Source organism: Onychostoma macrolepis, chromosome 19 (genome assembly GCF_012432095.1).
Source record: "Onychostoma macrolepis isolate SWU-2019 chromosome 19, ASM1243209v1, whole genome shotgun sequence".
Classification (NCBI taxonomy): Eukaryota; Metazoa; Chordata; class Actinopteri; order Cypriniformes; family Cyprinidae; genus Onychostoma; species Onychostoma macrolepis.
The window spans coordinates 15,755,206-15,780,420 of NC_081173.1; the positions used below are offsets into that span (position 1 = coordinate 15,755,206).

The window sequence follows — 25,215 nt, forward strand, 5'->3', positions numbered from 1 at the left end:
AAGGCCTGTTCACAACAAGTCAAATGTAAACATTTTAATTTGGATGAAGAGGGGCCCGTTTCATAAAACAAATTTACCAAATAAGCCTGGTTTAATTCCGTTAGTCTGTCTTATTGTCAATTGATTTGGTTCAAAATAAGTCAGACTAGCTGAAATAAGCCTGGCTTGTTTGTTAAACTTGTTTTATGAAACAACCCCCAGGGGTCTGTTCTTCGTTTCTCGCTTAATACATCTGAGATGATTTGAAAGATGCCAGATCTTCTAATCCTGATAACTGATCTCTGGCTAATTTGGTTCTTCAAACAAATTTGCGTATTAGATTAAAATATCTGGATTAAGTTGTCTAAGATTACTGCGCGTTCTCGTGTTCCCCGAAAAGGGCAGATGTATCGATACTCGAAACCATGATCAGCAATGCAGCGATTGGCTGGCAGCAAGACAGCAACGTAATGACACCATATAATTAAAAAAAGACACCTGACGAAAAACTTGACACATTTCTGGACTTTTATAAGGAAACAGCCAAGCGAACAAAACTACATAAATGTTATAATAGATAAATGAAATGTGCACTTTTTTTTTTTTTGCATGATTTCCAATTATTTAGATTCACGATTTCTAGTATTTGTACAGGCTTTACGTTTTATTTCAATGTTGTAATTAGCAATTAATTTAATTTTATCTTTGAAACAGATTTGTTATGTGACAGCATTAAAGTTTCTTAAGGTTATCTGTATCTCCTGCGCTCCATCAAGCCACTCCCATAATATCTGTCACCACTCAAATTAATGCACGGCTCAGATTAACTGTATAGCATGTAAGACTCCAATACATTTATAAAGTAATTATTTCATCACTAATAAATCTTTCAATGAGTAAAACTGGCTGTGTCTGTAGTATTATAGACTACACAACATTGTTATATTATTTTCAAATGAATTTTGAAATTATTTTTATTTTAAATTATTGTCCCAGGCTCAGTAGGGTACTCTTATAATAAAGTAACGGTGGCTGGGACATATTTTAAGTATCAATTCTGCTTAAAAAGATACAATCTAATCCTGTTTACATGAAATAAACCTGCTCCCAAGCTGGTTTAAGCTAACAGACCTGTTGCTATGACAGCAACTCCGGCATCGAAGAACTAAACAATCCAAGATCAAGCGAAATCAGCAACAATCAAATCCAGCTAACTGAGTTAGCGATGTACGAAGAACAGGCCCCAGGTGTTACTTCGTTCAAAGTGATACAAATATTTACATGTCCTTGTAATGCTTTCATGTACTTGTGCACATGCATACCACAACAACGGCAGCACTTTCACTGATCATAGTGCTTTTATCTACCTGTATCTACATATTTAAGTTCCATCTACTTTTATGTACATATACATATGTATACCATGTCTCGTTCCCTCCTCTTAGGGAACCAAGTTTACATTAGTTTACCAGAGACATTTTACTTCCTTTCCTCTGTCAAAAGTGGATGCACTGAATATTAGTGCCAAACATGTTGGTGTGAACAAGCCTTAAATTTAGGTGATATGGGTACTGTTAAATAATGTCAAGACAACACCTCTTCCTTTTACATTATCTTTTCTGGGTGTACTCAAAAACAAACATAACTCAAATAAGTATTTTGAGTTCCCATAATAAATTGCACGAAAACAGTTTGATTAGTTTGATCCAGTCAAGAATTTTTTTTTTCGCTCATTGAATCTGTTAGAGCGGTTACACATCATGTAACATCTGACTGACTCATTGAACTGCCGCAGGTCTTTAATGTCAGTTACGTTTGACTTGAAATGAAGTAAGCACTGTTTAGTGTATTTAACCCCCTTGAGGCTTCAGCGTGATGACTACCTTTTTACATTTAGTCAGATATGTAAGTGCTTGACAAGTCTATTTTTTACTGACTTAAGGTGCTCTTGGTATTTATGGTTATGCAGATATAATGAAGACATTCAAAACTATAATAGATCTGCTTTCATTTGTGGCCACTTAAAATAACAAAATTACTTTTGTGAAATGCAGAAAACAGTCAATGTGTGCTTCCGCCATCTCATATATATATATTTCAATAACTTGTACATCATGAAGAATATATTTTGTTGTTACTTATCCAAACCAAATAGCTCTGCTTTGTAGTAGCTCGGGAATGATCTTTTGATATCTTGTGAAAGCATAACTAAACGAAATGCAAGCATTTTTGATAGATGTTTGAATAATAAACTAAAACGTGGCAAGCATGTATGAAAGCAAATATAAAAAGTGTGCATTCATATTAAAATGAACTTGGTGGTGGTGCTCCACATTGGTCAATCATTGTTTCTGTGGGGGGGGGAAACTAATACCATTAATAAAAGCACGCAAAAGTAAAATATTTTCATCTGTTTAACAAATTTACTTGCAAAAAAACGACTTTTGCTCGCATCTTTCCTCAGGTAGGTTGTGTGTTGTAGCTCATTGTCTGTCGCTCTGAGGTCTGGCTCATGAATATTAATCACATTGTCTGCGTTCGCCAGAGCTGATTGGCGGAGCCGGAGAGGTGAGCGCTAGCCAATGGGATTACCGCTTGATTCTTATTCTCCATCTGCCGAAGGATGCGAACGGCCTAAATAATAAATAATAAACGTTCATTTTGATAGGGAGAAAAAAGTAAGAATACCATTAACATTTAGCGCATCAGTACTGCGTGGTTTAAGACTCACTTTCTCTCTCTCTTTGCGTGTGTGTTAGGAGAAAGCTGCCGCTGTCAGTCAAACGACGGTGAGTAGGGCGCCTACACAATAGATTACGCTGCGAATCCATAGATATCAATAAGAACAGCGCGCTGTAGAGACGGAACGAAACTCTTACAATTCGCTGTATTCCCGCTTTATTTATGCATGCGAATGATTTGCTCGAACGGTTAATGTTTGGTTGGGTACCGTTTTTGTGCCTCATCCCCACCCGCAGAGCGCGCTATTCATACGGTTGCATACAAGCATGGTTAAAGCTCCCCTATCAATGTGATAAAAATAGCTTCAAGCTTCATCCGATTCATTCACTTTTCATCGCTTTTGGAAGATGACACACTGCACGTGTGAGGAAACTCTTGAGACGGTCCTGGACAGCGAGGAAGAATTCTCCTTTTCTTCAGAAGAGGAGCAGGATGAAGATGAAGAATGGTCGCATTTTGAAGAGCGCCGTGATCCAGCAGAGGACGCCCTTTCTGATGAGTAAGTTAAGTCATTCATACTTTTTTAGTTATGTTATTTTTAAATAAGCATGTACATATTTTAATAGTTTGTATTTTGAGTAAAATGTGTCTGTCCTGGACATAGGATAGGTCGTAATACATTGTCGTTGCATCTAAATGTTTTTTTTTTTTTTAGTGCTGTATAATACACTACTTTGCAAAGGTTTGGGATCAGTGAGATTTAGTTTTTTTTTGTTGTTGTTGTTGTTTTTTTAACCGAATACTTTTATTCATCAAGAATTTTATTCATCATTGATCAAAAGTGGCAATGAAGAAATGTTACAAAATGTCACTTTCAAATAAATGGTGTTCTTGTGAACTTTGTATTCATCGATCATAATTTTATCACTATTTAAAATTAAAATAAGCAGCTCTGATCATAAATGTTTTCTTGAGTTCCAAACAAGTAAGAGAATGATTTCTGAAGGATCAAGTGACACTGAAAACTAGAGTAATGTCTGCTTAAAATTCAGCTCTGCCATCACAGAAATAAATTTTTAAAAATAAATTGAGATCGAAATTTCACTATTACTGTTTTCACTGTAGTTTTGCTTGAATAAATGCAGCCTTGGTGAGCATAAGAAAACCCAAATTTTTGAAAGGTAGTGTATATTGATATAAATGTGATATATTTATTTACACTAGTTGGCTTATCATTTTAGCTTGTTTGCAAATAAATGATTATAGTGTGCTATAAACGTGCATGTGTTTTTGCTACGGGTGTGCAGTATTAGCGATTAGTGATGGTAAAAAAAATTGCTTTGATCTTGTTGTCATCATGCTCACAGTTTTGTTTTTTTGTTGTTTTTTCATAAACAGAAATGAGGAGAATGACATTTACCAGATGCCTGTTGCAAAGAAGCCCAGGACAAGCAAGCAGCCTGCTCTGACGTGGAAAACAGAGACTGAAGTTGACGTGGTTCCACAGACTCTGAGATTCGTGCCCGCTCGAGAACCCGGACCACAGCTATGGTCAACTGACTCGTACACTCCCCTCACTCTATTCAAGCTCTTTTTCAATGAAAATGCTGTCTCAACTCTATGCTACAACACAAATGCCCAGGCCACCAGGTCACTTGCAAGGGGTCGCAAATACAAGTGGACAGATGTAAGCACCAGTGAAATGTACCGCTACTTCGGACTCATATTCTACATGGGTATGGTGAAGTTGATCTCCATCAAAGACTACTGGCGCCAAGGCAGTCTTTTCTCTGTGCCTTTTCCCGCCACAATCATGTCAAGGGACAGATACCGCACCATTTCATGGAATATGCACATGAGTCATCCAGCTGAGGACAAGGAGAATGACAAAAAGAAGGGCACAAATGAATATGACCGGCTTTTCAGGGTCAAACCCCTCATGGACACGATCCGTCTTGCATGCAAAACCATTTATCATCCTAGAAGAAATTTAGCTGTGGATGAAAGAATGGTGGCATGCAAAGCCAACACAGGAATGACACAGTACATGAAAGCCAAGCCGACCAAGTGGGGCTTCAAGCTGTTTGTCCTCGCGGACTCCTCGAACGGATACACTGTTGACTTTTCTGTGTACACGGGAAAGAACAACACTGCCACAGGCAATGGACTGCCGTATGATACTGTGATGTCTCTCTTGGACAGAAAAGTTTTGGGATCTGGGTACCACGTGTACATGGACAATTTCTACACAAGTCCAAAGCTCCTAACAGACATGTTAGAGATGAAGTATGGCGCTTGTGGGACTTACAGAGACTACAGAAAGTACAGCCCACAAAATGCACCTAATTCACTGACTAAAAATTCCCCCAGGGGATCCATTAGATGGATTCGAAATGGTCCGCTTGTGTTCGTGAAGTGGATGGACACACGAGAGGTGTCTGTGTGTTCCACTATCCATCCTGCCTACACAGGAGACACCGTGCAGAGGAGAGTGAAGGCGCAAGATACATGGAGCTTAAAGTCGTACCCCTGTCCCGCACCTATTACTGCATACAACCAATACATGGGGGGCGTTGACCTGTCCGATCAGCTGTTGCAATACTACACCGCACAGCACAAAACCTTGAAGTGGTACAGAAAGATCTTCCTACACTTCTTGGACATTGCTGCCACCAACTCTTACACAATTCACAAGGAGTTATATGGCAACATGACCCACAAGGAGTTTATGGAGCAGCTAATTGCAGAGCTCTGTGGTGTCTCGCCGAAAATCCCACAGAAACGGGGCAGCAGTGACCATGTGCCCGTCCCAGGAGCTCCGCTGAGCACCAACACCAGGAAAATTGCCTCTAGTGGTCGGCGAATCTGTGTGCACTGCAAAGCAGCGCATGGAAAGAAGAAGCAAACTCCTTGGAAATGCCAGGCGTGCGACGTGCACTTGTGTCTTCAGCTGACGAGGAATTGTTTCCAGGAATGGCACAAATCTCTGTGACTGTGTGCTCAAAAATGTGGTTTTGACCTTCTGTGTTTCTTTTATTTGATCTATCTTTCTCTCTGTATTATATTGTACGCTGTTGTAAATAAACTGCAAACAAAAACATTCTTTCTTTTTAAGACTTCTTGCATAATCTCTTTTGGATCCCTCACAGTTGGATCCCACATTGATGGGTCTTTACCCACCTGATGTGAAATACGTCAAAACAGTGGGGGGGAAAAGCGTCGCACAAGTTAAATCAGTGTTTTGTTTTATGTGAATGAAAGGACAAAATTATTTTTGCAACATGTTGTAACAAAGGCTCTATGAAATCCAGTAATCAAAACTGGTTAACAAGGTTTACTGTTTTATTACCTCATGTCTTATTTCATATATATCATTATATTAGCTGATTTGGTGCTCAAGAAACTAATTTTATCAGTGCTGCTTAAGTTCTTACAAATCTCTTTCTGTGGCGTGTCACTGAAAATCCCACAGAAACAGGCCAACAGTGAGCATATACCCGTTCCAGGAGCTCCACTGAGCACCAATACCAGGAAAGTTGCCTCTAGTGGTCGGCGAATCTGTGTGCACTGCAAAGCAGTGCGTGGAAAGAAGCAGCAAACTCCTTGGAAATGCCAGGCGTGCGACGTGCACTTGTGTCTTCAGCTGACAAGGAATTGTTTCCAGGAATGGCACAAATCTCTGTGACTGTGCTCAAAAATGTGGTTTTGACCTTCCGTCTTTCGTTTATTTGATCTGTCCTTCTCTCTGTATTGTACGCTGTTGTAAATAATCTGCAAACAAAAACATTCTTTTGATTTTATGGAGTGTAGATTTGGAAAACAATATTCAGTTTCATAACGGATTGGAAGTTCTTGTGATTTCATTTACATTTTTATTTTATAGTTCTGTAGAAAACACTATTGTTCTGAACATTATATCTTTGTTTTGGTTGCTTTATTCATCTGTGATGGTTCTGCCTGCCTATAAGGTCTATATAGAAATAAAATCTTCAAAAGATCTAAAATGTTGCATGTTGCAATTGTATTTCTCATAGACTTACACTCACGAAGTGAACTTAATGGGCTCCATCCATAAGCTGTGCAGCAACAGCTGCTTCAACCAGTTCCGGTCCTCCAATAAGCTGAACATAAACAGCTGTGTGAACTGTGGAGGATATTGCCATGGCACAGACAGTCAGTGTCCGTCTCTGCAGATAGAGGGCAGTCTTATGAAGTTCTGCAAACAAAACTGCCTCATAGCCTTCAAAAAGGTAATGGCAAATGAATAACTAAATAACGGTCCAATAATTTGTTGAAAGTCATTATTAAATAAATTCATCTTTCTTTGTAGAAAAGTTTGAAACCTGTCGCCTGCAAAATTTGTCGTACCATGCGCCCGGTTGCAGAAACGGTGGACAGTCCAAACACGGAGGGTGTCAGGGAACTTTTCTGTTCAACTTGCTGTGTCACAGCAAATAAAGTTCAGACTGTCAGTTCTTCAGGTAAGATAATCAGCTGTTTACTATTATTCTACATTCTTAATGATATTCTCTTTTTGAAGTATACTCAAATGTCCTTTTTGTTTGCATGCAAACAAGGTGCTCCAGTGGAATGCAACAGCTGCAAGCTTAAACTAACGCCTCAGTACCATCTAGCCATGTCTGACGGAACCATCCAAAACTTCTGCTCCTTTTCATGTGTAGTATCATATCAGGTAGAGTTTACTGAACTCTCTAATTCGAAGGGGACATTGGATGCAAAATTCTCTTTTACATGGTGTTTGTTTTGCATATAAATGTATTAGCAGTGTGTGGACATAACCACTCTATAATGATAAAAATCCATTCATTTCCCCAAAACCCTAAAGAGTCTCAATGATCAAGCTGTTTTGAATTTCTGAGCAGTATGAGATCATACTGCTCAAGCCCCGCCCACAACCGCTGACAGACTGTCCCGTATTAACATATTTCCCCTGTCTGACATTTTCTCTGGGCTCGAGCAGCTGTATGACAACAATGTCACGTAAGCAATTCAGGTGTTTTGTAGTTGGATGTAAAAGGGAACATAAGAGTCTTCATCCTGTACCGACAAAAGAGCCACTGAGGACGCAGTGTATTCATTGTTTTTGAAGGTAGTGCGCCACCGAATACATCTAAATTCGTTTTGTCTGCGCAAATCATTTAATTCTGCTTTCTGAACGAGGTACAAATCAAGGCAGGTTTTGCTAAAAGGTTAACACTCAAGAATGGATCCTTTCCCACTGTTCGTGATCCAGCTGGACCTTTAGAAGAAGTTAGTCTCACACTTTATATTTTTTTATGATTATTTGATTATTCGAACACAGGTTTTTATTTATTTATTTTTTGGGGGGAGGGGGGAATGGTGAGTGCCGACTTAAGCAGAGAAGAAAAGGGCGGGGTGAGCAGAGCTCATTATCATTTAAAGAGACATGCACCGAAACGGTCGCTGTGAACAGAGCTGTTTGACAAAGGTAAAAGGTGTTGTTTTACACGACCACTGAAGAATTTTAACCAAAGTATGTTGCAGACATTTCATGAAGACCCTAAAGAATCATACCAACTTGTGGAAAATGGGTATCCGATGTCCCCTTTCACGATATGTCATTCACAGAAGTAGAGCTATTTGAATATGTTTTTGACTTCAGGAGTCCTTCAGTAAGATGAAACCTGTCGTGCCAATAAATACTGTAACCTCTACAAGCAACAACACACCTACCCCAAAACCTGCCGCCCCCAAACCAACTCCCTCAGAGTCCAGCTCATCAGCTAAGACCAGTACTTCCAGCGGTCTGGTGCAGACAGTCACCAAGATCCCCTGCTCTCAGTGTCTGAAGTCGTTCTTCCACAGACCGGAGCTGATGGAGTTCAAGGTACTCTTAATTATCAATTATCAAATACTGATAATCATTTGATATATTGGCCATTTATTAGATAGCAGTCTACATTTTGTGAAGCTAGTTACCAAATGAAAAGAAAAAGTAAGAATAAATCTATAATACTAAAAAAAAAAAAAAAAGTTTTTGCTATGGAGAAAAAATCTTGAGGAAAATATTAGTTTTATTCCATATTTATTTTTTGTTTAACAAAAAATGGACCAGCTAGAAATAAAGTGAGATGTTATTTATTAATAATGAATCTTAAATATATTAGCATATTTGAGCAGTTAATCCTAAACCCTAAACTGATTGCATGTTTTCCTGTCCTTTCAGAGGAAAATGTACGCTTTCTGTGATAATAGATGTGTTGAGGAGTTCAAACAGATCAACAATGTCATGGCTCGCTGTGAATACTGTAAGATTGATAAAGTTGTCAAGGAGGTGAAAAGGATAAACAAGATTGACCGCTCTTTCTGCAGTGAGGGTAAGTACTAAGAGCAAAATAAAGGTACTATTAGCTGGTAGTTTTTCTTTTTGCTTCAGACATGCGTGTCTTGATCGGGTTGTGACATTACATTTACTTGTTTGTTCATTCCTGTACAGGATGCAAATTACTGTATAAGCATGACCTGGTCAAGCGCTGGGGGAAGAAACACTGTCGCAACTGCTTTTACTGTAGCGGATCCTCTCAGGCTCTAGTGACTGAAGCTATTGATAATGTAGAGCAGGAGTTCTGTGGGAACATATGCTTATCACAACAAACCTTACTGATGCGTAAGGTAATATTTGATCTCTTTTGGTTTATTCTGAGAAACAATTTACAAGGCTGTTTTTTGCTGCAGCATTACTTTTAAGACTTTACGTTGTGAATTTGGCTTTCAACTAACAGCAAGCATATTATAATTTTTTTTACAGGAAATAAAGTGCTCCATGTGCAGGCAGGCCAAGAAGATGACGGAGAAAGTGAAATGGCTGGGTGAGATCAAGCATTTCTGCAGCTTGCAATGCTTGATGTTCTTTTGCAGTCTGCAGGGAACCACTGGGGCAGTCAGACCTGCAAACAAGACTTTGTCCACGCAAGGTATGTCTTCCTGTAGATTTATGGGGATATTTGTCCATTTTGTCTCTGTATCTTATCTTTTTATGTCTGTTAATCTTTCGGTGATTGTTTTCCTCAGGGACAAGCCCAGCACCATCTCCAGGCCCTCAAGCTACAGTTAATCACACACCACTGGTAACTAAAGAGGCCACACCGGTCATTGCCAGTGTTATATCACTTTCGAGTGTGTCCAATGGACAGCCAGGTGTTTTGGGGAACAGCGTTCTGCAAGGTGACTAACCTCTATTTACCTCTTAATCATCTCTGTATATTGAAGGATGCACAGGGTATTAGTGTCGGGTGATATGCTCAACTGTCATATCGTCCTATAGTCAGCCTTTGAAATCACGATACACAATTTTATCATGCTAATTTATTTAATTTGTTAGTTAGTTTAATTACCGGAAAGTGAACCAACACCAGCATGAGTCTAAAAGCAGCCTAATGTTTTTAATATGACTGAATTTGTATTTAACATAACAATTTAATACAAACATAGTAAGTTACTAATTATAATGCTTTTACATTTTCTCAGTTATTCAAAAAGCAGCTACAGAAAACGAGCGAAGAACATTCATATTACCAAAGAGCAACATGTAGTACGAGTATGCTCTTTTCAAAACACTCCCGCTATAATCAGTGATCACTATTTACACTGTATGAGTAAATCTCTTGCTACTTATTTGCACTGCACACATCTGCGGCACGTAACTGCTCCGACACGGCCCCCGGAGCTGATCGCGGCCGCTCTTGTCAATGCTTGTTTATATCAGGCGCGCTGCGGCACGTTTATGAAGCATCCCATTAACAGCTCTCCGCACTGCATCGCTAAAGATAGGTGCCTAGTCCATTTTTGATGAATAATAGTAATCGTTTTGTTATCGTCAAAGGCAACAGGCTCATCGATACACAATACTATCGTCACAACCCTACATTGTATACCATATTTTATGAGATTTTATCATATTTATTTTATTAAAGTATGAATGTATCTTATTTGTATTCATTTCTATATTATTTTAGAAATTGATTTTATTGGATATATGTACTATCAGTTTATAATGGATTTTGTGCATGCTCATTTCTCTTTACATTTTGTATTACTTTTGCCATTGCCTAGCAGTCATTTAATAAGTATAAATAAACTAACTAGAACCCATAAATAAATGGAGTCTTTAGGAAATCTCAAAATGAATATCTATTTTGTTCATACTATAATATTGTGATTACTACTTCAATTTTTTTGTGTGTGTGTGTATTTGGATGATATCTTGTTGAATTTTATCAGCCATAACATGAAAGTAATTATGAGCTAATCAGAGCTGTCAGAATTGTAATATCAGTTCTAGGGTTGTGATGGTGAGGAAATTTTCCCACCGGTTAATCGACGTGTGACAACACGGTAATCACCGTGGTTTGAGTTTTCCCTCTTTTCCTCGCTTTTCTTCGGTTTTAAATACCTTGTAAAAGCTCTGTGCGCATTTTACTTTCACGTTCAAATTAGTGGCAATTCGGCATCAATTGCTTTAATTTCAATTGAAGCTACAACAAAAAACAACATATAACTTTTATTAACAAAACGAATAAAAATACACCATGCTATATGCCTAATATAAAATAACAAATAACGTACACATTTTAAATAGGTATACAAAACTGAAAATCAGCAAAGACTGAGGAACAAATAATTATAAAAACGTAGAGCGTTTATTAGCAAAACGATTAAGAAAGTTTGGAGGCACGGACTGCATACACCTTGATGTAAAATAATGGGGGGGGAAATCACAACGTTTAAATAAAATAAAAATTAGCAAATACTGTGGAACCAAATAAATGAGAAACGAATGTTAAAAAAACCTTCCAATATAACGTTAGATAAATGGCAGGTCAACAGGCTTTTCAAAATCCAAAATATTTTTAAAACAGGCGCTTTTACATTTCGTTTTGAAACTCTTCTGCCGTCGTCTTGTCTGTCTCACCTCACTCTTCTTGTCTGTCAGCTCGACTCACTCTCCTCACGTGATAAATGAACGTTCGTTCGTTCGGTGTGTGCTGCATTGAGCAGCCGCGGTTAGTTCTAATTGTTGTGTCTGTTCTCTAACCTGAAACTAAATTATTTTTATTACTATTAAAAAAATCAAAATGAAGGTGAGGGACGGTGCCGCGGTGGGCAAGTGATGTAACCGGTGTTGCGGCTTAACACCGGTATCACCGCCAACACCGTCTATCGCAGCAAGCCTAATCAGTTCCTAGACAACACGTTGCTAGTTACATAAGTATGACATCTGTTGTCAACACTTTTTTTCTTTATTTGTTTTTTTTGTGAACTGAGGAATGAATCTATTATTTTCTGTGGCACACTCTCACATTTACCTTTTTGTTTCCTCAGCCTCTGTTCCAGCTGCTACAACGAAAAGTTCAGGAAATGTGAGTATTTCACAATATTAATAATCCAGCGGAAGTTCCTTTTGAAATGTGAATGAAAATCAACCAATTATCAATCGCTCTCTGTTGTCAGGCGGCCAGCACACAGACAGACGGTGCGAAGGCTTCTGCGCCAGCACCTCGAATTCTGAAAAACAAAGCCTTGCTTTGTAAACCATTAAGTCAGAACAAAGGCACATCTTGCAAACCCAATGTCTGCGACATGAACACACAAACAGGTACAGTTAGCACTGTTGCAGACATATTTCTTTTGGGCATTATGGCATTCTTTTGGGCATTTTGCGTCATCATGTGTCTCTTGACCTAATATGTTATCCTGTTTTCCCAAAGTTAGTGTTATGTAGTGGACAGTGAACATCGCAAAGGTTAAAACAACAGGAGGCACTTATTATAAATTTCGTGCTTGTCTTTTGTGCTGTAGATGGACCTTCCGTGATAGTGCTGCCAGTGCCAGTGCCAGTCTATGTGCCGCTTCCCATGAATCTCTACACCCAATACACACCAAAGTCTGTGGGGCTTCCGCTTCCGGTGTGTATCTCTACCTCTTTCTGTCCACATTATTATTCTCAAGTTGTCCTTATACTCATCTTTGAATATTAAAACAATTAAAGCTGTATACATATTTGCTACCAGAATCAGTATGTTAATCTATTAATGAGTGTTAAAATATTTTTTATTGTTAATAAAAACTAAATAAAAAAAATAACGTAGAACTCTTTAAAAAAGATTAAAAAATGTATCACTCAATTTTAAATATTAAACTAAAATAATATAATTTTGACGAAAATAACAATAGATTACTGAGAAATGCTATATACACTGTTATACATTTTAAAATGATGGCTCATTAAAATAAAAACTTAAATCTGAAACTAGAAAACTAAGTAAACGAAGTCTGAAAACAAGACAAATTGAATAAATAACAAATAAATTCTACATATATAAAGTATTATAATCTCGAATCAATGTAATCATTTCAACTGAATTTCAGATCATAAATTAGATTCAAAAGTGTCTCAAAGACTCTCCTAATTGCACCATTAGTATGTACTTGTGTCATCATGTGTCTCCGTCTGTTTATTCAGGTTCCGGTGCCTTTGTTCTTCCCCACCACTCTGGACAGTGCTGAGCGCATTGTGAAGACCATTCAGGAAATCAAAGAGAAGATCCCTGATGACCCTCTGGAGGCTGACCTCATCATGATGGCAGAGATGGTGGCTGAGGATGCAGAGAAGGAGAAAAGCATCATTGTTACTGGTAAATTAGGGACAGTTGGAAGGTGTTTAATATTCCTGCAACTTCTGATATTTTAGTTAACGCACTGATTGACTTGTTCAATTGATAAACTGGTTCTTGCCATAAATATAGCCATAGATGCTGGAATGGCGTTAAGAAGAAAATAAACAAACAAGCACACTGTTTGAACAAAACTTGGGTTGTTTGGGCACTGCACAGGCTTTAAACTTTAAGAGATGTAATAAGATATTGCAGGTGCACACACACATACACTTATTTTTGTTCACAAGCCTCCTGTTTTGTTGCTCAGATCAGACCAGTAACATAATGGACGACCTTGATCTGGAAGCCTTATCCAGCAATCTGAGTTGGGAGGAGGACTCTGTGTCTTCTGCCCAGACATGGGATCAAACCCCTGAGCCTGAGAGGCCTCCTCCATCCAGATCTGCCACACTGACCCCCGTCTCCACCACCGCAGAAGAGCCTCAGATGGACTTGGAGGCTGATTTCCCAATCGGTAAGAGCTTCTGCTGTGGTTAAGAGGTGTAAACATACAAGCACAATTCAATTTTTTTTATTGTCTTCCATTCCTATTTCACGCATCTTTATCCTTTCATATTTCAGAAAGCATTGAACTTTTCAGAGAGCCAACACAAACGGAAACAACAGATTCTGGCAAACGGAGATCTCGCAAGAGAAAACATGACGGCTTCCCTCAGAAGAAAAGGGTAAGAACGGCTAAAGCAGAATTATTCTTGACTTGCCACCATAATCTCCACTATATAACACTTTGACTTTTGGAAACAGGATAACATCATATTAGGGTTCTGTGATACAAACCAGTTTATTTTTTCTACGGCTTTATTTTGAAAGTGTTTATATTATGCAAAATGTCACTACATGGTAGGAATGTTCCTATCACTTTGCATTTAGCCACGATGTAATTTTCAGAGGACAGGTGGAGAATGAAGGTGGAGCAGCAACAGGTGTCCATCAAACATCACAAAGGAGAAAATGAGAGGAGGCACTTGTTACAATTAAGTGTTGTAGAACTGACACTCTGCTAAGCCCCTCCCCCTTAATCATGCCTTCATTATGCCATGTGTTCTGCTGCTGTCAAAAGATGCATGGAAGTGGAAGCAGTTTAAAACTGAGCAAATTATCTCAGATTATTTATTAATCCCTGGGTGAACCGCAGCCACTGACAAGATTTTGGCGTGCCGAGGAAGGTTACATGCAACATATTACATTGGGCAAAAATATACCTGGCGAGGTTGTTCTACAGTTTCAGAAACAAAGAAAAAGAAAAAAGAGAGAGGGGAGCATATTTTTTTTTGTTTTGTTTGGTATTTCAAAACTGTTGTAAATTATTAGTAGGGGTGTAATGGTGCACATATTCCGAATTTTCCTGCTTCGAACATAATTTCAAACTCAGAATTTCCCCTCTAGGGACAATATAATTTGTCAATGTATTTGGATTTTGCCCTCCTATCAGATGAATTTGAGTCACATTGTCTTAAGAGCGTAGCTTCTTACGTAACTTGTGTACTTGCCTATAAATTATACAAAATGGAAATACTTGAGTGATTTTGTTTTAAGGATTATTCCATGAACAACTGCCGCCACACAATCTACACATCAAATAGACACAGTGGATTAGAATGCAAGTGTAATAATTCTAAAATATTTTGCTTATGTATTTTGTATCCCAAAGTGTAAGCACTTGAGACGTAAGCTCTTTCCCCCAATAACAGCACCAGAAACTGCATGGTGTTGCTTGTATACATGGTACACAATATTGACAGACTTAAGAGATAGACATAGTTTTTTCAGTAATCTACTATTTAATTCGCTGTACCGAAAACATGCCAAACAATGACATCAAAACTGAGGTACGTACTGAACTGTCATTTTTGTGTACCATTACATCTCTATAAATTAGTTTAGGATAATCAGGACCTTTTTAATCCTAAAAATCTTTGCTGCTCTAAAATGTCCCAACAAGCTTTGCATTTTTGTTGGTGTTTGCTCATGCAGCTGCAATAAAAGGGCTATTAAATGTTTATAGCCATTCATTTTTTTTAATGCAGTTAACTTTAACTTTTTTTTAATTAACATTAAGTCCATAAAGTTACATTACGTTCTAACACATAATTTTGTCATTCCTTAAAAAGGAACTGATTACCTTGGGGGGGAAAAAAAAAAAGTAATTAATCGCGATTGACAGCCCTATTTTTCCTGCTCCACCAAGGCTGTTTCGCCCACATGCGCATTCGTATCCGTGGAGTTGTCAAGTCTTCAAGATTCAAGCTCCGGACAACAGGGACAGAATGTGGTGGAGGACTTCAATCCTGAGCTGGTGAAAAGGGACGCCATGATTGAAGGGCTAAAGCAGGAGCTGTGTCACTGCAAGGAAGTTTATGACATTACCAAGGCTGTTTTAGCAGATTTGAAAGGCACTCACAAGGGGCTCGTTGAGGCCCACAATGCTGTCGTGTTGCAGCTGAGAGAGGCACAGGTGAGAACACAGACGTTGAGGAGCAAGCTTGACTGTGCACAAAGCCCAGTGGTGGACTCTAAGAGCAAGGATGCTGCTGCCCAGAGTAGCGATGCAGACAGTCAGCAAACCGAGCCATGTTGCCACCCTGATCTGGAGATTCGTCCTCCCTCAAAGAAGCAGCTGGAGCTTCTGTTCACGCAGAGTCAGAGGCGGCCAGATCGATATGGTTGCTTGTTGTTCCGTGCTGTTTTACCCCAGAAGAAGTATAAGGAGTGGGCGTCCAAAACCAACTGGGATGGTGCGAGGGGCAAATTTGCATTGCCTGTGAACCTACGCCACTTTATCATTAAGACAGTTTCCCAGAGGTTCCCCTGCATAACCGACAGCGACCGAAAACGCATCAAAGACCGAGTCAATGAGTTCTTGCGCTCACCAAGAAACAATGTTGGCCACAAGCTTTTACATAAGACAAATGCCGGAGACAACAACTAAATATTTTGATTTAATAGATGAAGTGCTGAATTTGAAAACCTGATTTTGTCTTGCATTAGAGACCCTCAATTATTCAAACTGTTAATATCGTGATACATCAGCTCAAACATATAGTGTATTATATTTTAATTTAAAATTGAATGCGACTGTGATAAATGAGCCTAAAACAAAATAAAGCTGAATCCAGTTTTATCAATCAGTACTGTCATGTGGTTGCTTTAAAACCCATTTTCATCTTGGCATGATGGTAGCATGTGCAAACCAGACCACTTTAAGCTGTGGCTTCCATCTTTAATGTTGTTCTGATGATTTGTACTTGATTCTTCAATATGTTGCGCATGAAAAGGGTATAGCTATAAGTGCAGGGATATACTAACATTTTCAACATTATACAGATTAAATGTACACTACTTTTCAAAATGAAGATATTTTTGAAAAGTCTCTCATCCACCAAGACTGTGTTTAATAAAAAAACACCGTAATATTATAAAAATATAATTACATTTTAAAATGGCTATATTTGGTTTGAATATATTGTTAAAATGTAGTTCCATCCTGTGATGGCAAAGCATTTAGCAGCCGTTGCTCTTGTCTCAAGTTTCATATGATCCATCAGAAGTTATTGTAATATGCTGATTTGTTGTTCAAGCAGCAGCATTATCATGTTGAAAACAGTTGTGCTGCTTTATATTTTTGTGGATTGTTTTTTTTTGTTGGTGTGTAGGGCCGTAAGAGTGCAGCTGTTGTTCCAGTCAAATCAGCTCTAGACAACTTCTCTAACCTCTCAAAACTGCAACATGAGTACGCTGTAAATGCTTGGAAGGAATGGGTACGCTGGAGGAACACCCAACCCAACATGGAGACTCCCAAGTTTGGCTGTAGGTCTCTTTTAATCCAGCATTTCGTCACAAAAGAAAGTTCCACCATTTAAAATGAACAATTATACATAGAATTATAAAATTAACATTTTCTCCTCGAAACAGATTTGGAAAAATGTACTATTACACCTGCACACCAATGGATGCTTTGCAGTGAATGGGTGCCGTCGGAATGAGAGTCCAAACATCTGATAAAAACATCAATAATCCATAAGTAATCCACATGACTCATGTCCATCAATTAATGTATTGTGAAGTGAAAAGCTGCATGTTTGTGAGAAACAAGTCCATCAATTAGACATTTTAAACCATCACTTCTGGCCAAAATTCAAGTCCATAATCCATAATAATGGTTCCTCCATTGAAATAGTCCTTCCCAACATATTTCAGACCGTTTTCACTTGTAAACGGTGCTCCGTGCGCATATTTCTCTCCTGATTCAGACAAGACAACTTTTTCACTGGACAAAGCAATATTAGGAATTAATGATGGTTTAATCCTCGATGAGGGATTTGTTTTTATATCAGCTGTTCGGGCTCTCATTCTCACTACAGAGGATCCATTCATGAGCAAGTGAAGCAATGCAAAATTTTTCCAAATCTGTTCTGATGAAGAAACAAACTCATCTACATCTTGAATGACCAAGGTTGAGTACATTTTCAGCAAATTTTCAGTTTGGTGTAAACTTTTCCTTTTAATGTGTTTTTTTTTTTTGAGTATATGCTTTCACAGGGAATTGAGCCTTAGCCTTATACTTGCATCATGCTCTACTAGCTAAACTACAGAACCTTCAGCATGGCATTTAAGAACTAAACACTTCCTCTTCATCCGTAGCACGTAGTATGACACTAAAGGAGGATTTGTTGAAGTGCTGCACTGCTGAAATAAGCTACGGCCTCTGCAAGTTCATTTCTGAGGTTCGTCGACCCAACGGAGAGAAATATAGCCCTGACAGCATCTTTTATCTCTGCTTGGGAATCCAGAAGGTAAATTGAGAAGAAACCACACAGACTGAACACAGCCATATTATAATAGTTTAATTGATTTAGCTCTTGTTGTTCATGTTTGCAGTACCTGTTTGAGAACAATCGGATGGAGAACATCTTCGCAGACGTCTTCTACACCAAATTCTGCCATGAACTGACCAACATACTCAGACAGTGGCAACCAACTATTTTGCCCAGCGGTGAGTAATTTAAGACTGGAATGTGTTACTAGCTTGTTTTGCTGTTGCTCTACTAACGTGTCTGTGTGTGTGTTCAGGTTATGTTCATTCTCGTGTGGAGGAGGAGTATCTGTGGGACTGTAAGCAGCTGGGGGCGTTTTCACCCGGTGTGCTGCTCAACACGCTGCTCTACTTCTTCACCAAGTACTTCAACTACAAGACAGCTGAGCAGCACCGCCGCCTCTCTTTTGGCCACATTGTACGCTGCTCTCGGAGCAAGGGCAACACAAAAGTGGCCTGTTTGCGTTTCTATCCCCCGAAAGAGGACACAAGCACAGGTCAGTCATCAGTTATACTGTCCTAGCTTGACACTGTGTTTGAGTTGTTGTTTTTGTATCACTTGTTTGTTTTAATTCAGTTGGCGTCCCTGCAAAGAAAAGGAAGGAAGAGGAGGATGAAAATGACACTGTATATGAGATAAAGGAGAATGCAGACAATCCTCTTCGCTGTCCTGTCAGGCTGTACGAGTTCTATCTCTCAAAATGGTATGTTGGTTTGAACTTCCATTGAAAAGCATTTATTTGAAACTAAAATTTTAACTTTATTAATGTTTTACTGTCACTATTCATCAATTTTAATGCATTCTTGCTGAATAAAGGTATTCTTCTATTATATCAAGTTTGTCATAATTATGCAGCCTTATTAAATACTGCCTTTCTTTCCATCCAGCTCACCCAGCGTGAGGCAACGCACAACCGACTTTTACCTGAGCCCCGAGCGCTCCTGTGTACCCAACAGTCCCATGTGGTTTTCAACCACCTCTCTGAGTGATGAGGCTCTGGACGGCATGCTCACACGTATCCTTACTGTCAGAGAGCTGCACCTGGAGAGAGACAAATCACCCAATGAGACTGATTCAGACAGTGACACAGACTTTAAGCCTTGACTTTGAAATGAGATGCACGACACAAGCGCACACCAAAATTTGCAGAGTGAAGGTGGTATCTCGGTTCTCCTACATGGTTCTCTGAGTATTGCTACAAAGCTGACAAAATCTGGATGCCATTTAAATGGGTCTTTAGGATATTGATAGAGATTCCAGTGGATGGAAAGCAATTGTTTTGTCATTGTATTTTCCATGTTTAATTGGATAGTAGTTATGAGGCTGTACGGTGTTTTTTGTGATCAAGTGTATGGAAAACTATATTTGACAAAAAAAAAAAAGAAAACATTTCAAAAGGTGCATATGGTTGTATGGATTTCATTTAAAGGACAATGCTGAGTTTTATGCAATGCCACATTACACAAGTAGTATTTAATGGGGTTTCTGCACATTCTTTGTATCATATTGAAACACTAAAGACATTGACAGCATCTTTGTACAACAAGCATTAAAACAGTGGCTGGTATATCTACCCCTAAAATGAATACTGAGGGTTTTTTCCTTTTGCAACCTAACCACTCCAGGATTTCTTAATTCTTGTATGGACAAGGCTGCATTTCTTTGGATAAAAAAAGACAATTAAACTGTCTGTCTTTTTTTTCGTTTTTCAGGATATACTGCGAAGTCGTATATTAAAAGTTGACGCCTCAACTAAATAATCAGTTAAAATTACATGCATTGTTATTGTTAAAAAGTTATTTTGTGCATGAAGTCTCATTTTAAAATATCTAAAAAAAAAAAATTAACACACAACTGAAATAACCTTAATAAAGGCCTCTTGAAGCTAGAGATTGTTTAAAAGTTTTAAATATGGATATTTTTCTTACAAAACGCACTGATTCACTTCAGGAAGTCTTTATTAACCTCCCGGAGACATGTGGAGCACTTTTTATAGATGAATGGAAGCACTGTATTGTACTATTGAATATCAACCCCCATTCACTGCCATTATAAAGCTCGGAAGAGCCGGGACATTTTTTTTTAACCCTAAAAAGGGCAAGACCATAAGGAAAATTAATTTAATGCAATTTTCCATCTTTTTAGGGCACAAATAATACAATTTCATGATTTTTTTAAAAAAAACATGACTTTAATTTTTTATTTTAATGTTTGTATTCCCCAGGATATGTCGCCCCTTTGAGGATATAAATTATCTGAAAAAAATAAACATTTATTCTCTCATAACTTAAACTAAACATTCTTTGTAAAATTATGTTGAACAATAAGTATAATGCCTATTAATGAAAATAGCCTGTATACTATATATTTAATACGCAAATTTCTAGGGCCTATAAATTATCAATATGAACAAAACTACACACACACATATATATATACAGGTGCATCTCAAAAAAATTTAATATCGTGAAAAAGTTTTTTTGTGTGTGTAATATATTCTAGATTCATTACATTTTCAAAAGTTTTTTTGTTTTAATTTTGATGATTAGAGCTTACAGCTCATGCACCAGCAGACGTCACAGCACCCCAAATCATCACATCAAACTTGTTTTATGAAACAGGCCCCAGATCCAAATATTCACAACAAACACCCTTTCAACATGAAACCAAGACACGAGACCTACACGTTCCCTGCCTCTCTCCTCAGCCTCTCCAATGTTAGCATCCCCCAGGATACCTTGCCCTTTTTTTAATATAACTTCGACTGAATTCGTTTGAGAGAAGAAAATCACATACACCTAGAATGAGGGTGAGTAAACCACGGGGTAATTGTTTATTTTTCTCATTTTTTTTTATTTTTTTCATGAAGATCAATCATCTTGAATTTCCGTTGGCGCTCACTTTCTCCCAACGGCTCTGGTTTACAGCAAAGGAAAACCACGTGAAGAAGTTAATTATTTTAGCTAGGCTATACTCTACATTTGATTAGTCCTGAAATGGTGTTTTCGTGTGTATATCCTGGATGCTTCAACAAAGCTAAACCTTCAAGATTACGCGCGCGGACATCAAAGGGAGATGCACCTTTAACATTTCACACATTCCCTGTAAATGATCCTGAGAGATTGAAGCTATGGCTGCTCGCTGGGATGTAAATACACCCCTGGAAAAAGTCTACAGACGCGTGCTGTGCAGTGAACATTTCAGCTCCGAGGATTACAAGGGAAAAATGGGACAGTCAAGACGACTTCTGAAATCAGCTGTGCCTGTACAGCCAAAAGAGGTAACTATACGTTCAACTATGCTGTGATTGTTATATATATATATTAGTAGTATAATATATTATATAATGTATTAGTAATCGCTCATGTAACTTGTAAAACTTTTAAAGAATTTTTTAATGCAATTTAACATTTAAAACAATAGGATGGGTTGCTTTACGTAGTATCTCCTGGCACAGAGCGTTTGGACCCGGAAGCGGTGATGCGTGACGTCAGACTTAAAGGGATAGTTCATCCAAAAATTTAAATTGTCAAATGAAGATATTTTTGATTATTTTGAGCTCTCAGACCCTCCGCTTTTCTTTGCGCACAAAAAGTATTCTCGTATCTTCATAAAATTACAGTTGAACCTCTGTCAAATGGACTATTTTACCAATGTCCTTGCTACATTTCTGGACCTGGGAACATTGCAGTTGTGTTGCTGTCTATGAAAGGTCTGAGAGCTTTACTTGTGTTCCGAAGATGAACGAAGGTCTTACGGGTTTGGAACGACATGAGGGTAATTAATAACAGAATTTTCATTTTTGGGTGAACTAATCCTTTACGGATACCGTATGAGCAATAGGCCTGTATGGTACCATAAACAGCGTTTTCCTCTGTAATGGCTGAACACAAAGCAGCGCTGTGTGCTGCTCATAAATGCTACTTTTTCAGGCATTATTCATAGGCAAGATGAAATGAAAGTGTCATCGATCCTTTTCTGAAGACGTTTGGTTCCCTTCAGAGTAGGGGTGTGCGATATTGACAAAAAATAATATCTCTGTATGTTCTGGGATTTTGTCGATAACAATAATTAGATTATATTTTGCTGAGTGTGTTGTGCTGTTATTTTAAGGACTACCATGGACAGCTGACTCCTAAATTTTTGATATTATTTGTATGCTGTGTGGTGGTCAGTTCATACTGATAGAAATTAATCTTTTCCAATAAGTTTAAATTTATTTTTACCTTTTAATGGTCATTTTTTACCTTTTATAAAGCCATTTTTCTAAAAGTGTGCGTTATCTTTTGAGTCAAATTCTTACATTTAATCAGTGAATTGGAATATTAAGACATCTGGGCTGTTACCAAGCAAATGAAATCAGTATCAATAAAATTCATCTTTGCAGTGCAGAGGAAACAAAAAATCTGCATCTGAAGTGGCAAGTGCTTAACCTGCAATTACAAATGCATAAATAATGTTTTGATATATTAAACATAAAACATTGAATAATGTTATTTGAAATTAATTAAATAATAAAAAGAAACTTTAAATGTGAAATTAAAACTGCCAGTAGGTGGCAGCAAGTAACTGTTAATAAGTCATTGCATTGCAATTGAACCACATCATTTAAACGGTTGATTAATTCCGGAACAAAACACTGTCATGGTGCTCCGTGTAGGTGCGGGAAAAGTTTGTCTTTTATTTTGAAATTGTCATTTCCTGTTTGCTACATTACTTGAGCTTAGGTGCATATGTACCTGATAGTTTTTCGGTGTGGTGAAAGGTAGGGGGTGGGTAGCTGGATTGCTCTGTACACTGCATATGAAGTGCCGACGTGCACACTGAAGCCAAACAACGGATTTTGTATCTTGTCGGCAGATGAGGTATGTTAGCGGTTTGCTATGTTTGGCTGCAGCATTGCTGTGTATTGAACGTGAAGATGCACTTGTTGCCGTGAGAAGTTTGTACTGCTTCGTTGGATGGATTATGGTTGTGGAATAAAGTGCAAGTTTGCTACATGCTTGTTGTTGCGCTGTGGTGCAGCGCCCATTCAAGAAGTTATTGGTTTATGGTTTGTGCACATTGAATACAGCGCTGGGATTGTGTTGTGTGCAAAATGGATGCAGATGAGCCTGAGCATGCTGCTGAGAGCAGTAAAAGAGAGCCCAAGCATACGGCAAAGGCTGTGGCATTGAAAATTGAAACATTGCAAAAGGATCACAAAGCTAAGGTGAATCAAATGAAGCACTTGATTTTATCAATGAAAGATCTCATGAAATGTGATGGTAATGCTCCAGAAGTTTGTTCAATGTTGGGATCCTTGAAATCTTTGAAAGATGATGCTTCTGTGTTGCACAAAAAGGTACTTTTCTTCCTCCTGCTGAACAAGATAAACAGAATGAATGGTTTTATTCGGTGTGCAAGCACAATGATGGGTTTGTGGAAGATGTTGAACGATGGCTGAATGAGACTTAAGAATCTGAGTTAAACAGTTCAAACAACAGATGCAAATTCTTTTCAAAGCAATGTAAATCTTTGCTCTCCACTCTCTGTTACTCCTGATCCAAGAGCAATGGATGATCTTGTTGAACCTCAGTTGAGTTGTGCTTCTAACATTCCATCTTCTGCTGAAACAGTTTCATCATCTCAAAATATGCATCTTTCAAGTGAATATCAGAACCTTGAGGCAAACTATGATGATGTGGAGAATCAGATACAACCAACAGACAGTGTTTCTAATGTGAGTAGGAAATCATCGAAAACATCTAGAATTACAACAGCTACTCACGGATCTCGTTCCAGTCGATCTTCTATTGCATCTGCTCGCTTTAAGATTGAGGCCGAAATGGCAGCCCTGCAGGCACATCAAAAAATGTTACAGCAGAAACATGCATTACAGAAAGAAGAGGAGGATCTGAGGAGAAGAAAGGAACAAATGGAGCTTGATACTAAAATCGCTGTATCAATGGCCAAGATGAAAGTATACAGCGACGTGAGATCAGAAACAAGTGAAATTACTAATCCTCCTCAAATCAATGCCCCACAGATAACAAATACTAGAACCAACTCTCTTAATCCTAATGTGGAATCATTTTTACCTTCAAGTGCATATGCAGCGTCACAACATCCTCCTGCATCTTCTATACAGACTCAAGTAGCAGCAGAGAATTCAAAGCATTTTCCAACTCGGACGGTTCAGGAGCAGCAACAAATTGTTCAATCTAAATCAGGGGCAAACCCATTCTGCATTACCAGCTAGTATCGGTCATGATGGAAAACAAGAGCGTGGAATACTACTGCGAGATGCACATGGATCATGTTTGCAGGATGACTTGGAAGAAGGAAATATTCTTAAGCTTATTGACAAGCAAAATGAGATTGCAGCTCTACTGGTCCAACAGAACAACTTGTCTTCGCTTCCACCAAGGGAAGTTCCATCCTTCGATGGAGATCCATTGCGATACCATTATTTTATGCAAACTTTTGAAGAGGTGGTGGAAAATAAATCAAGTGGCTATGCAGATTGCTTGCATTTCCTGGAGCAGTACACCAGAGGGCAACCTAAGGAGCTTGTTAGGAGCTGTCAGCATATGATTCCTTCACAAGGGTACATAAGGGCTAAGGATTTGCTCAAGGAGCACATCGGCAATGAAGTAAGGATAGCTTCAGCATAAATGGAGAAGGCTCTCTCATGGAAGATGATTAAATCTGAGGATGCTAACGCTTTGCAGGACTATGGCCTATTTCTTAGGAGTTGCTGCAATGCTATGCAAAATATTTGCTATATGAATGAGTTGAATCTTGCCACTAATATGCAGGTCATTCTTGCAAAACTTCCTTATAAGCTCAGAGAAAAATGGAGGATAGTGGCATATGATTTATAGGAAAGACGCAATGATCAAGCTTATTTTTCTGATATCGTTGACTTCATAGAAAGACAAGTAAAGATAATCATTCAAGATGTTTTGCCTAGTGGAGGTAGAAACAGATCACCATCTAAAATCTAGAAGTAGTTTTACAGTTACTGCAACGCCTGGAGG

At 38.3% G+C, this 25,215-nt stretch overlaps 2 protein-coding genes across 4 annotated transcripts in view; both read left to right on the top strand.

The window, feature by feature from the left end:
- The window catches only part of zmym4.1 (zinc finger MYM-type containing 4, tandem duplicate 1), a 39,485-nt gene extending 19,905 nt beyond the window's left edge, over positions 1-19,580 (top strand). For 2 of the 3 annotated variants that reach the window (XM_058753124.1, XM_058753126.1), the window contains 20 exons: positions 6,696-6,911; positions 6,992-7,142; positions 7,239-7,354; positions 8,306-8,530; positions 8,870-9,020; positions 9,140-9,315; positions 9,452-9,617; positions 9,715-9,867; positions 12,025-12,062; positions 12,154-12,298; positions 12,502-12,608; positions 13,166-13,337; positions 13,627-13,833; positions 13,941-14,044; positions 17,033-17,186; positions 18,021-18,172; positions 18,258-18,372; positions 18,450-18,689; positions 18,770-18,896; positions 19,081-19,580. In XM_058753124.1, coding sequence (XP_058609107.1) covers positions 6,696-6,911; positions 6,992-7,142; positions 7,239-7,354; positions 8,306-8,530; positions 8,870-9,020; positions 9,140-9,315; positions 9,452-9,617; positions 9,715-9,867; positions 12,025-12,062; positions 12,154-12,298; positions 12,502-12,608; positions 13,166-13,337; positions 13,627-13,833; positions 13,941-14,044; positions 17,033-17,186; positions 18,021-18,172; positions 18,258-18,372; positions 18,450-18,689; positions 18,770-18,896; positions 19,081-19,297 — 3,132 coding nt within the window. In that variant the 3' untranslated portion in view covers positions 19,298-19,580. Of the gene's footprint in view, positions 1-6,695; positions 6,912-6,991; positions 7,143-7,238; positions 7,355-8,305; positions 8,531-8,869; positions 9,021-9,139; positions 9,316-9,451; positions 9,618-9,714; positions 9,868-12,024; positions 12,063-12,153; positions 12,299-12,501; positions 12,609-13,165; positions 13,338-13,626; positions 13,834-13,940; positions 14,045-15,567; positions 16,508-17,032; positions 17,187-18,020; positions 18,173-18,257; positions 18,373-18,449; positions 18,690-18,769; positions 18,897-19,080 lie in introns of those variants that run through there. The other variant, XM_058753125.1, reaches the window with a different exon arrangement.
- Positions 79-6,127, top strand: LOC131525476 (piggyBac transposable element-derived protein 4-like). The gene is made up of 3 exons (XM_058753127.1): positions 79-2,768; positions 3,069-3,220; positions 4,060-6,127. The coding sequence occupies exons 2-3, from the start codon at positions 3,069-3,071 to the stop codon at positions 5,651-5,653; spliced, it is 1,746 nt and encodes a 581-aa protein (XP_058609110.1). The 5' UTR covers positions 79-2,768; the 3' UTR covers positions 5,654-6,127.
- Positions 19,581-25,215: the final 5,635 nt, after the last annotated feature.

Excerpts from the sequence above, each read along its gene's own strand:
- LOC131525476 (XM_058753127.1), top strand. The coding sequence starts at position 3,069 with ATGACACACTGCACGTGTGAGGAAACTCTTGAGACGGTCCTGGACAGC. Across the intron at positions 3,221-4,059 it reads GAGGACGCCCTTTCTGATGA|AAATGAGGAGAATGACATTT; the intron begins GTAAGTTAAGTC and ends TTTCATAAACAG.